The sequence below is a fragment of the Myodes glareolus genome, chromosome 25 (assembly GCF_982192425.1).
Source record: "Myodes glareolus chromosome 25, mMyoGla1.1, whole genome shotgun sequence".
Classification (NCBI taxonomy): domain Eukaryota; kingdom Metazoa; phylum Chordata; class Mammalia; order Rodentia; family Cricetidae; genus Myodes; species Myodes glareolus.
The window spans coordinates 39052487-39064883 of NC_142050.1; the positions used below are offsets into that span (position 1 = coordinate 39052487).

Sequence of the window (12397 nt, forward strand, 5' to 3'; positions counted from 1 at the left end):
TATCCATAGCTCTGAGTCACCTGGTTTGTCACTGTCATTTCTTTCTGTAGGTGTTGATCATCTATGGCCTCACAGAACTGAAGCTGGGACAAGAATTCTCCATTGAGTGGACTCTTGCAGTCAGTGACCTGGAGAAGTTTAACTGCTTCCCCGAGGATCCTGCAGTCTCGGAAGAGAGCTGCAAGCAGCGTGGGTGCCTCTGGGAGGTAATGTCCACACTGACCAGGAAGTTGGAGAAATTTTGCACCAAGTAGCTGGCTGCCTGGAAAGCATTTTGAAGAGGTTGATGATCTGATGGACATCATGAGGGTGTGTGATAGGCATTTGTGAATTCCATGTGATAGGTGGTATGTATGTGTTTCCCTCAGGTACCCTGCTTTTAAAACAAATCTTTGCCTTTCTAATTGCCACTTTAGCCTGATCATTCAGAAATCATATTTTTATACTATTAGAGAAGATAAAGAGGGTCAAAGGGAGGGGAGGATGGGGTAAGAGCATATAATGCAAGGATCAATATAGGCAAACTTGATTATACGCACTTATAAAACTATCACCATAAACTTATTATTTTTATAGTCACTATATGCTAGTAAAACCATCTTACCATGACAATTTACACTATGAATTGAATAGTTTTGTAGCCAGAGATGGTTTGATCGTTTCTTGGCCACCTGGACCTGAATAATCAAACAGAAGCTATATTAATTGCAACACCGATTGACCGATGTCTCAGGTGTATTTCCAGCTAGCTTTTACATCTTAAGTTAACCCATTTCTATTATTTTATGTGTCACCACGAGCCTGTGGCTTACCAGGTAAGGTTCCAGCATCTGTTTTTCTCCTTCAGCATCTACGTGACATCTCTTATACTCTGCCTACTCTCTCTGTATGTCTCTATTTGGATTTCCTGCCTGACTTTACTCTGCTAAACCATTGGCCAAAACAGCTTCTTTATTAACCAATGGTAATAAAACATAATTACAGCACACAGAGGGGAATCCCACATCACTGTATAAATGAACAGCTTTTGTTTATTGAAAAACCTAACCTGAAAGTATAAGTCTTGTCCATTGTGGAAATGATGGAGAGAAGAAAAACAGAAAAGGTCAGCAACAGCACTGGGAACAGGAGACATAAGGAGGATCCTACCTGAGGGTTATGGTAGGATCCTCCTTATGTCTCCTGTTAGGCTTCCTGTTCCATCATCATTCACATTTCACTCCTCACAGAAGGAGTGTGTGTGTGCATGCATGTGTGTGTGTGAGAGAGAGAACATGTGAATGCGTGTGCGCATATGTGTGTGTTTGTGTGAGTCTAATTGGACCTGGCTCCTTTGCTATGCCTACTATAGCACTACTAACTGACTTAGAGATTACCAATGTAATTATCCCCAGGTATAGAATCTTGAATTCAGAGACCAGGGTGTTGTGACAGGGCTGGCTCTTTTTGAGGACCGTGAGTGAGCTGTGTTCCATTATTCACCCTTAGATTCTGGTGGTTTGTTACCAATGTTTTCCATTTTTTTGGCTTGTGTAAGATCTCTGCTCTCATGACTTTATGATGTTCTTTTGAGTGTATGATTGACTGTTTTTCTTAATTCTCCCTCATAATATGTACACTAACCATATTGGATTAAGGTCCACCCTAACAACCTCATCTTAACTTGATCATCTGCAAAGACTTTATCTCCAACATGTCACATGCATATTACCAGGGCTTAGGGCTCATCTTTCTGTAGGGAGCATTTCAACCTCTTTCAAAGTTCTTATAAACTTACTGTGTTAACTGGCTTCCTTGATAATTAGAGTCTCAAAATGCTGTACAGAAGCTCACCAAGAATTCTTCCTACTATTCTAGCCCACTACTACTCCTGGAGTGCCTACCTGTTTCTACGACACCATTCCCCAATATGCTGCCAGTAATGTTCAGTACCAGCCCACAGGCATCACCATGGACCTGACCCTTCTGGAAGACTCAACATCTGCTCGGGCAGCAGCAGCTCCAAGTGTTGTCTCTGATCCTCTTTCTGGAAAGATCAGCTCTCTGAAACTGAGTGTAATTTACCATACAGAAAACATGCTGCAGTTCAAGGTAATCCTCATGCTACAGTTGCTGGTTCTTAACATGGATATTTTTGACTCAGGTTTTTATACGCATGAGATCACTAAAAGACTGTTAATGGCCTGGTATGGTGGTACATGCCTTTAATCCCAGTACTCAAGAGGCAGAGATAGGTGGATCTTTAGGAATTGGAGGCCAGCCCGGTCTAAATAGCGTGTTCCAGGCCAGTCAAAGCTGCACTGGGATTGTTGCAAGCAAGCAAACAGACTGCTGATGCAAATCCCTATGTTACAAATGCAGAAGCTGGGGCTTTCAGACCTAAAGGTCAGAAAGGGAGGAGATAGCTAGGAAGTGAGTTTAGATCCACCACAGTTCTGTATCTTCTGTTATGATCAATATTCTGCATCACACACGTCATTAGAAACCCATCTCATCTCCTTGAACAGCATGAGTCTGCTTTGTGGGACTCACACTGATGAGATGCTCACTCCCTCCCAACAGTTTTAGTTACTTCTGCAGTGGGAACTCTCAGCCTGCATTAGCATCAACTAAGGATGCCATTATTAAAGCTTGCCTTTCTTCTTCCCAGATTTATAGCCCCACTAACAAGAGATATGAGGTCCCAGTACCTCTGAACATCCCTGCGGTGCCACTTGGATCCTCTGAGGACTGCCTGTATAATGTCACAGTTAAAACCAACCCATTTGGACTCCAAATTAGAAGGAAAAGCTCCAATACCGTGATGTAAGCTCTGTTTATTTGGTCCTAATCAAAGGGATGGCTGATCTAATTACAATGTTTCTAATCCCTGCAAGTGAACCACTAATCTCTGAGACAACATGTAATTATGAGCATGTTTGTCGAAGTGAGCATCAATTTCTCATAGTTCTTTAGGAAATTAATTTTCTGCCAGTCACTAACTCAAGTTAAAAATAATGAAAGATTAAAAAAAAGATGTGTTATTTGATTTAAGAAAAAAATAGGTTCTGTTATATAAAATTACTAACTAGAACAGAAAACACTACTTGATAAGCAAAGCAGCTTTCATAAGTCATGAGTCTGTTCTTAATTAAACGTCATGAAGAAATAGCTGAAGAAGCAGGAGAGGGGGACAGAGGTCTGTAGGGAAAGAGAATTGACAGTCATCAATTATATCAGCTCTCAGGTCTTGTCCTGCTGTTGAAGGTCTGGCATTTGCCTGAGAGGAAGTTTCCTGCCCCAGTAGAGATTGTCAGCTGCATGTGCATGTGGTTTTTTTCTTGTGTGTGACTTTTGTTCATTTTACTGTGTATTCAGTGTTCTCTTTCTGTCTTTAGGAAATTTCTTGCAATCTAAAATAGTTATTCTGAGAGTTTCACAAGTTACTTACTGCACAGTTGTTTTGTAGACCTCACTAATAAGTTCCCACAAGCTGATATACCAGGCTCTAAGAACTGGGAATGAAAGGGCGAATGAGACATGATATTTTTTTCTCTCTCTCTTAAGGCGCCCATGACCCCCCCAAAAGGACTCTTAGTATTGCAAACCACAGGATATAGATGCAAACATGGAAACGTGGAGTTGAATTGTGACCACGGTTATGACCTGGTTCATCTCCCAGCATTTGAACCTGGATCTAGATGTTCAATAACTGGGGGCTTCCAAGCGAGTTAGGCACCTAATTGGAGGCTTCGGAGTGAATCAGGCACAGAAACGTGCTTTGTGTTTTCTCTGGCCTGTGATTTGTAGCTCAGCATGGAAGTCTGCTTTTGCATTGCAGTTGGGATTCTCAGCTCCCTGGCTTCACCTTCAATGAGATGTTCCTTTCCATTTCTACCCGCCTTCCGTCTCAGTACATCTATGGCTTTGGGGAAACAGAGCACGCATCTTTCAGAAGAAACATGAGCTGGAACATGTGGGGAATGTTTGCTCGGGATGAGCCACCAGCGGTAAGGATAAGAATTAAATTAGCAGTCATGTTCTTTTTATCTAAGTTTATTCAAATCCCTGTGCCCACAAATCATTCTATATCCTTCAGCTTTTACTCGTACTGACAGAATTATGCTCTTACATCCTAAAGAGCATGTGATCTTATGCTCTCTTGCTTGTAAAACATTTGATTTCTCTATTCCTGTGGAACACAGTTTTATTGACTTTTATCAAATATTATATTAAGTGCTCAGTTCAAAGTTTAATGAGATACTGTCTATGCCCGGCAAAGATTTATAATGCTGAGGGAGACATAATGAAACAGTGATAGCGTAGTGTAATCAATGCTCAGATAGGTTTATTTAACAGTGAAGGGAACACAGAGTGTGGGGGGCACAGAGTGTGGAAGACACAGATTTTTTTTTTTTTGCTTGTGGTAGAAGACAAAGTCAAGAAAGGCTTCTGGAACATCATTGGTGAGTCCAATCTCCAATGCTGAATATAAATTCACTGTTCACTTTGTGATATGGATACAATTTATTGGGATTTTATTTGTAATTACTTTATAGTTCTTTCTTATAGTACAAGAAGAATTCCTATGGTGTTCACCCTTACTATATGGCATTGGAAGATGATGGCAATGCCCATGGAGTGCTCCTGTTGAACAGCAATGCCATGGGTAAGACTGACATCCACATTTATACGCCACCATAGACAACTGTGACCACCCTGTTGGAGTCTAGGGTGTTACTAGAAATTAGGACATTCAAGGGCAAGGAAAATTGGATACGAAGGCTTTCACTCGTATCCAATTCAATTTTCACTTGAATCTATTAATTCAAGAGTTACTAAAAAGACTCCAGACCACATATTAAGTATAAAATTTTGCCTATCCACGGTCCCTTATTTTCTGTGACGCTTTAGCTTCTTTTTCATAGGGTGATATAAGTTGTTGAGATTGCATAATTTATTTTAGGCACATGGAATCCATCTCGATCCCACTGCCTAAGAGAAGACTTTGCAGAGGAGGAGGATATTAGGGAGTGAGGGTGAAAATGGAAAAGTTGAGGATAGATTCTCCATCAGGGTAACTCATGACTCCTTACCAATTTGACTTTTTTTCTAATCTTTACAGATGTGACACTCCAGCCAACCCCTGCTTTGACATACCGCACCACAGGAGGGATTCTGGATTTCTACATGGTTCTGGGGCCAACCCCTGAACTTGTAACTCAGCAATACACCCAGGTTGGAAGCAAGCATGTCTATCCATTGATAATCAATCATGATGTATTTGTTGGATATTGCTACCACGTTATTAACACTGAGATAAGATTCCTTTGGTTACTTTTACTCATGGGCGTTCCTATGAGAAGACTGCTATACTTCTTGCAGTCTAAAACAGTTTGTTCAAAGTGTCTATCTTTATCTATCAGACAGTGCTTTTTGTAGACATCATTCATATGTTCACTCAAGCTGACACTCCAGACTTTAGAGGTACTGACTACATGCTAATAACCCATGCGTCTCTTGATCACTTGCTCAGTAGTCTACCGAAGAGTCTCTGGTGAAGATTCTCTACGGAAGTCTCAGGTTTTCTGGACTAGTGGCTAAGTGTGGGAGGAGATCTCAGCTACAGTGTTTCTGTGCTTCACCTTCGTGGTTCTACATTTGACTTTCTTATTTATCTTCAGTGGGAGCTCTTAGAACTCAGTAAAATTGTTCAAGTTTCATCCTTAAGAAGTATACTAGGAGCTGGCTGGTGGTGGCTCATGCCTTTAATCCCTCCCAAAAAATAAATAAAAACGAATTTATTTATTTCTAGTAGTAGTATTTATATCTAGTAGCAGGATTTATTTATTTCACTTAGAATACTTAAAAATATAGACTTTCATTTTTATTATTTAACTAATTAATCACTAATATTTTTAATTAATACAGACTTTTAAAAATAATTATGATGTGTGACATGGTGATTAAGTAAATGTATGCAACATGCAAGGATTGTGGTAATTATCATTTTATTTTTATTTCAGCTGGTTGGGCGGCCAGCCATGCCTCCATACTGGGCCTTAGGATTCCAGCTGAGTCGCTACGGATACGAGAGTGATGATGAAATCGCCAGTTTGCATGATGCAATGGTGGCAGCCCAGATTCCCTATGTATGAACCTCTCCCGCTGCTCTGTTTTTTTTAGCTTGCTTGTGTAATGAAAACAGATTTATACAAATTAAAGCTGTGTTTAGTTCAGTAGTAGAAAGGCAGCGGTAGAGATTGTCTTTTGGAGAATGCTTTACATTTTCAACATGTTGCATGCTACCTCTTTGCATGCTGAACCTTGATTTGTAAGGCTCATAACTCAGAGTTCCATATGACTCCTTCAGCAGGCAGTGGGAGGGTTGCAGGATACTGGCACTCACTGCCTGCCATTGGGAATAGTCTGCAGTAGTCATGGCTCTACAAAGCCAGAAATGGGCATCTTGGAGAGATGGGCATGCAATGACAGTGTGAAAAGAAGCAGCTTCCAGATCTTGACATGTATATACCCCTAATCTACTCTCTAAGTAAACTCTGAGAAACACGGTATCAAAAAGCAAAAGTACATACGTGGCGTCTTCTTTCTACTTGTGTGATTGTTGGTTTCCTAGCATTCTTCTTTCTTGACTTCTAGATCATCTGCTAAGATTTTGGAGGGAAATTAAGGATTACAAAGTCACCATAAGGTGATCTTCCCACTGAAGATAATTTGATGCCTGTGTATGAGCCTCACTTTTCCCTTTTAAAATACATTTTATGATATACTTGTTAAACAGAGATGGAAAAAAAATATAAGAAGATAGCAAGATAAAAAAAAAATCCGTAGATCTAACTAATGCTATTAGTATATTAGTTCATTCTTGTTTTAGCTTTTCTACTTGTCTGTACTTTCCCAAAAGTATTTCACCCAGAGTCCTAAGACAATACAGGTGATTATCATTTTGGGTTTAAAAAGAAGTAGCTTGCGTTCTTTTTTAATCTGAATATTAACAAATTTACCTATTATTCAATGCTCTGATGTTGACTGAGTTTCAATTGCAGAAACTTGGGAACTGTGTAGAGGCAGCTGAAAAATAATATACTTCTGTAGTGAATACATTCAGTAAGATCTACTGAAACAAACAAACAAGCAACTGCCAAATCAACAATCTGCTGTTTAGGGAAATTTTACTATCTGTCCTGGGATGCGCTCTGTTGGGCTTCCCAAGTCTGAGATTTGAAGGGTTGGGAGGACAGGAATTGAGGGAGGAGGAGGAGAGAAGGGACAGCAGTTGAAGAAGCCTTGAAAAATGTGGACATGTGAGCTAGGAGCAGAAAGCAGAAAGCAATTTCAGCATGTGGAATTGAAAAGTGCTTGAGTGTGTGTTAGGAGATGGAATTTAGGAGGAGCCCAGGCTGGGACAGCAAGCAGGGGCAGAGTCTGCAGAGGCCTGAGTGTACCTGCAGAAGACTGTTGCAGGACACTGAGAACCTCACCTGTTGCTTCCTGTAGGATGTCCAGCATGTAGACATCGATTACATGACCCGGAAGTTGGACTTCACCCTGAGCCCCAGCTTTCAGAATCTCGGTGCCCTGATTAATCAAATGAAAACAAATGGCATGAAGTTTATTCTCATTCTGGTGGGTATGATGACAGAGTTTTGGGGTCCTGTCTTTATGGTTCCAAAATAATTCCACTGAGAGAAAATGGATGACAGCTACAAGAACACTTCTTGTACATTTTGGAAATTTCTTGTGACACCTAAATATTTATTTTTTTAAAAAAATTTAAATAAATGCACAAGGAAAGAAAAGTGAAAATTACCTTAAAGAGGTAAACTGTCTTTTTATTTTTTATAGCTTGATGCCATTGGAAGCCATTTATTAATATTTTTCTCTTACTAAAGCTAGAATTCTAGAACGAAAATGCTGAAGATAGCAAATAAAATGCTAAAATGCTGCAGTGCCCCTGGCCATGTCTCAGGGGTACAGTCATGCCTCAGGGGTACAGCTGTGTGTCAGGGGTACAGCCGTGTGTCAGGGGTGATGAATCTTGGGACTTTACTGATATTTTATTGAACTCACAAACAGATCCAGAATTCCAACTTACTTAGTTATCTGCACGTGAATCTTTTAGCTTTCAAAACTAGAGTATGGCTGTTGCTACTTGTTCATTCAAGTATCTGTTGAACACTGGGGTTTGATTTTCATTATTGTGGAGTTGTCAGGAGAGGGTAGATTCTATATTAGTAAATAAGACAGTGTTCTTTTCTTAGGAAGACATTTATTTTAGTGGACTGAAGCAATCAAGAAACAAATGTTAGAAATATAATCTCAGACAGTGATATTTTTGTGTGACAGTTATGAGCCAGCATAATCTAGAGATGAGCTGGGTCAGTATGAGATGCAATAGGTGGGAATTGCCATATTAGATGTGAGCAAGTTGGGCTGCAGAACAGAACAGTTTGCTTTCCTATGGCTTACATTACCTCTCCTATTGAAGGTAATGTTTTACTAATCTGGCTTACTGGGAATTGTTTTACAGTGTAACCATACAGAATGTATTGTTAACTGTTAATATATTCTTTTAATTCTTATTCTCCTTCCCCTCCTCTTTTTAAAATGGATTTATGTGTAATTGGAAAAAAAATCACTCACATCATGTCATATCTCAGTTTCTGTAAATCCCCTCCCCCATTTCTTTAGTTATAGCTCTGGGCACTATAATATAGAAAGTTTCTTTTGATATGGATTTTTAATCCCTTTGAAAGAGATAGTCCTTAGAAACTATGCATCTTTCTTTGGGTACCTGTGGCAATATTCTATTTCACAGATTTTGGTAATAGACTCAGTAAAGACAAATCTCGTTTAAAAAATATTAGTATTACTTCTTGGATCATTCATACTTTCTGCACTATGAATTATCAGTTTTGGGAGTGGGATTTCCGTGGCTTTATTTCACTCATATTTGTGATTTTAAAACTAGGACCCAGCCATTTCTGGCAATGAGACAAACTATCTACCATTTACTCGAGGACAGGAAAACAATGTGTTCATCAAATGGCCTGACTCCAATGACATTGTCTGGGGCAAGGTAAGGCTTGATAAAGGTACCTGGAATCATTCTACCTCACTAGGCATTCCTATAAATTCTGTAAATATATGCTGGCTAATGAATACATTGCAAAAAAAAAAAATCTTCCTAATGCTACCTAACAGTAAGCATTAGGCCCAAAGTAACAGGTCAAATTCTCTAAACCATGGAAATGTTGTCATTGCCTACAAATATTCTGCTATTCCCAGCTCTTCATATTTATATTTAGCATGGTGTATTTTAAAGCTAACATTAACAAACCCTCAGGGCTCTGAGTTCTGTATCTCTACCACATAAATCCAGAATGATGGTTCAGCTTTGACCAATGATGCCTAATCAGATTATTAAAAAAAAAAAGTCGCTAACTTTATCTTGTCACTATGAATTTTTTTCTATGGCCTCAATCCTCATTTCATATTGACGATAACAATGGTAATTTAGGCAGATCCCTGGACCCCAGATGATAGTAGCTCTTAGATTCAGACTCCTTTCTTAGACCTATTGTGCCTATTGCCTTCGATATGAGCTCTGATCATTTTGAACACTACCTTCTCTGATAATTTAGCAATATATATATATATATATATATATATATATAATTAATGTACTGCTAATTACAAATAAAATTGATTAATACTGTAGATTGTTCATGCTATATACACTATTCAACAAGTATTGATACTGCTAGAAAATATTGAGAAAAAGCCTGAAGGACTTAAAAACTTGTATGGAAAAAAAGTGTGTGGTTGTTTATAACAAATTCTCAGTCATTTGATTTTACCAATAAAGACTCAGGAGCTAGACGCTAGGATGAAAGCCTGCTAGCTCAGAGAGGCAGAGAAAGCACCCAGCTGACCTTCCTCCTCAGCAGACTTCCCAGGAAGCTCCTCTCTCCTATCTTCTCAAACAAGTCTCCTCAAACTCAGTGTCCCTCCCTTCTACTTCCTGTGCATCTCTCCATCCATCCTCCTGACTCCCTCTTATTCTTTACTTTTTTTCTTAATAATCCTATGTTCACTTCCTGTCAACTGGTTGCTTGCTCTGCCTCTTGATCTAGGGTTGACTTTATTTAAAGCTGTTAACAGTATTCAAGCAGAAAGCTCTTGGAATAAAAGTGTGTGCTAGGGCTGAGCTACCTCACAACTAGAAATAGGTTTTTCCAGTAAATAGCACAATCTTGGGGTTCACAGTGTGATCAAATATCCTGCAACAATATGTGATGAGATAGAAATGTAGGAGGGATCCAGTCTTGGTCAGGCAGCAAGATGGAATGTCAATCACATCATTTCTCTGACATTGTATTTCACATTCATTTGTAAAGAATAATTTCTATAGGTAAAAATAAAATGTATACCATCACCAAGGACTCATTTGAAGTATCATTTTGAAAAAGTTGCACTTAAAATGAAGTTTGTGACTTGAGTTCAAGATTTAAAATGTGAAAACTTATGGAGTAAGGAAACCCTGGGCATTGTCACTTGGGTGAATACCATCCATTCACACTTTAAACTTTAACTTAGAATAAAGATCAAGACATTTGTAGAGTTGCCTCCCATTAGAACTTTGCATGGGAAACACCTCATGGTTTGTGTGCAGTGACATTTTAAAGGTTTGGATTTTTCTTATTTGTCTAGGTTTGGCCAGATTTGCCCAATGTAAATGTGGATGCTTCCCTTGACCATGAAACTCAAGTTAAGGTAAAACTGAGCAGAGAGTTTTGGAAATATCACCCTAAACATCTGAACGTTTGTGTTTGATAAGCAACTTTCCCTTCCTGGTAAAGTAGCTCTAACTTGAGTCTGTTTGCTTGGTGGTAAGTTTTAGCAGAGGAAATGCTCAAATCAGAAACTTGACAGACAACCAAAATGGAAGGATATATTAAAAAAAATCACAGTGAAATCCCTTATATATGCCCTTAATAGCTTGTGATTCAAATATAATGTTGCTTGAAAATATTGAATCAAAGTCTAGAATATCTTTCCCAGTAGGGAAACTAGCACAGACAAATGGTTTTTGAGGAATTCTTCGAGAACTAAAGGCATCACTAGTAGGCTGGAAGAAGGAAAGCCCTTGGTTTCATGCCTTCTGCTCCATCAAGCCTATACTCTTGATCACCATGGAGCTCATTTTCCCTTGGAATGACAGATAGGATCTCCTTAGTTTGGGCAGTCTACAAAAATCTCATGCATCTTTACAACTCAACTGTTTAGATACTGGCTCTTAGTTTTCTACTGTCCATGGCTAATGTCTAGTCATAAAACAAATCTTAGGCTACAAGGGGCTTTAAATCTACTCAACCTCTTCTTAAGAGATTAGCCCCCTCCCCCGCCCTTCAACTTTGTGTCCATTCTGAACTCTGAAGCAATAGCCGCCACAAAGCCAAGGTTAAATCAGAGACTGGACAGGCGTAAATGCTTGCCCATTTCCCCCTTCTTTCCTTCAGAACTCCCCTTCCTGGATAGGGGAGAGAGGGGAGATCTTCCCACTAAAGCCATGTGCTGCTCTTCCAGCTATACAGGGCCCATGTTGCTTTTCCTGATTTCCTGCGCAACAGCACAGCTGCGTGGTGGAAGAAAGAGATAGAGGAGCTCTATTCAAATCCTCGGGAGCCACAGAAGAGCTTGAAGTTTGATGGGTTGTGGCTTGTAAGTGCACCGTTAATTCTTTGGACATATGAGCAGTCAGAAGGCAGGGAGATAGTTTATAAACTGGCAGAATATGCAGCTAGGGCTGGACAGCTGAAAGGAAGAGAATTTAATGTCTAGACCCAGGAATAGCAGAGATTATTATGGGTCTGCTTAGGGATGTGTCTAGTAGACGAGTCTACTGAGGAATTGTGTCAGTGGCTGAAGATGCCACTACATGGGCAACAAGGGTGAACATCCTGGCATCTCTTATTTTCAATCTCTTGACTTTATTTCCTAGCTATCAAATCCCCTCTGGAGCCTGCAAGTACATCCAGCGAGACAGGGCAGAACTGGGAAAGGACAAGGCATGAATTTGGGAGCCGAAAGACATTCACTATTGAACTAGTATAGACTGCTCTAAGGGGATGTCTTTCAAAGGCTGCTCTAATGTGTGCTGCAGAGGTTTTTGGTCAGGGATTCTTGGGATGCATCTGGGAAAAGTTTCTAGGGAATCCTCCATTTGCATGTTCCTAGCAGTGGGAATCACATTCATTAATATCATGGTTTCCTCTCCCACATCTGGTCCCCTGAAATTTTAAGCAAATTCCAGTCCAGCTCTGAAGAGCTGCTAGACCCTAGGTCAGAGTAGAAGAAGCTCACAGTTCACAAGGGGACAAACTTATGAGTCCTG

The 12397-nt window shown here is 39.7% G+C and overlaps 1 protein-coding gene across 4 annotated transcripts in view; it reads left to right on the forward strand.

Moving 5' to 3' along the window:
- Mgam2 (maltase-glucoamylase 2 (putative)) overlaps positions 1 to 12397 on the forward strand; it is an 84458-nt gene that overhangs the window by 47082 nt on the left and 24979 nt on the right. For all 4 annotated transcript variants that reach the window (XM_087901708.1, XM_087901709.1, XM_087901710.1 and 1 more), the window contains exons 25-35: positions 51 to 206; positions 1858 to 2091; positions 2651 to 2805; positions 3821 to 3989; positions 4552 to 4648; positions 5105 to 5217; positions 6006 to 6131; positions 7498 to 7626; positions 8972 to 9079; positions 10714 to 10776; positions 11590 to 11724. In XM_087901708.1, coding sequence (XP_087757834.1) covers positions 51 to 206; positions 1858 to 2091; positions 2651 to 2805; positions 3821 to 3989; positions 4552 to 4648; positions 5105 to 5217; positions 6006 to 6131; positions 7498 to 7626; positions 8972 to 9079; positions 10714 to 10776; positions 11590 to 11724 — 1485 coding nt within the window. The remainder of the gene's footprint in view (positions 1 to 50; positions 207 to 1857; positions 2092 to 2650; positions 2806 to 3820; positions 3990 to 4551; positions 4649 to 5104; positions 5218 to 6005; positions 6132 to 7497; positions 7627 to 8971; positions 9080 to 10713; positions 10777 to 11589; positions 11725 to 12397) is intronic.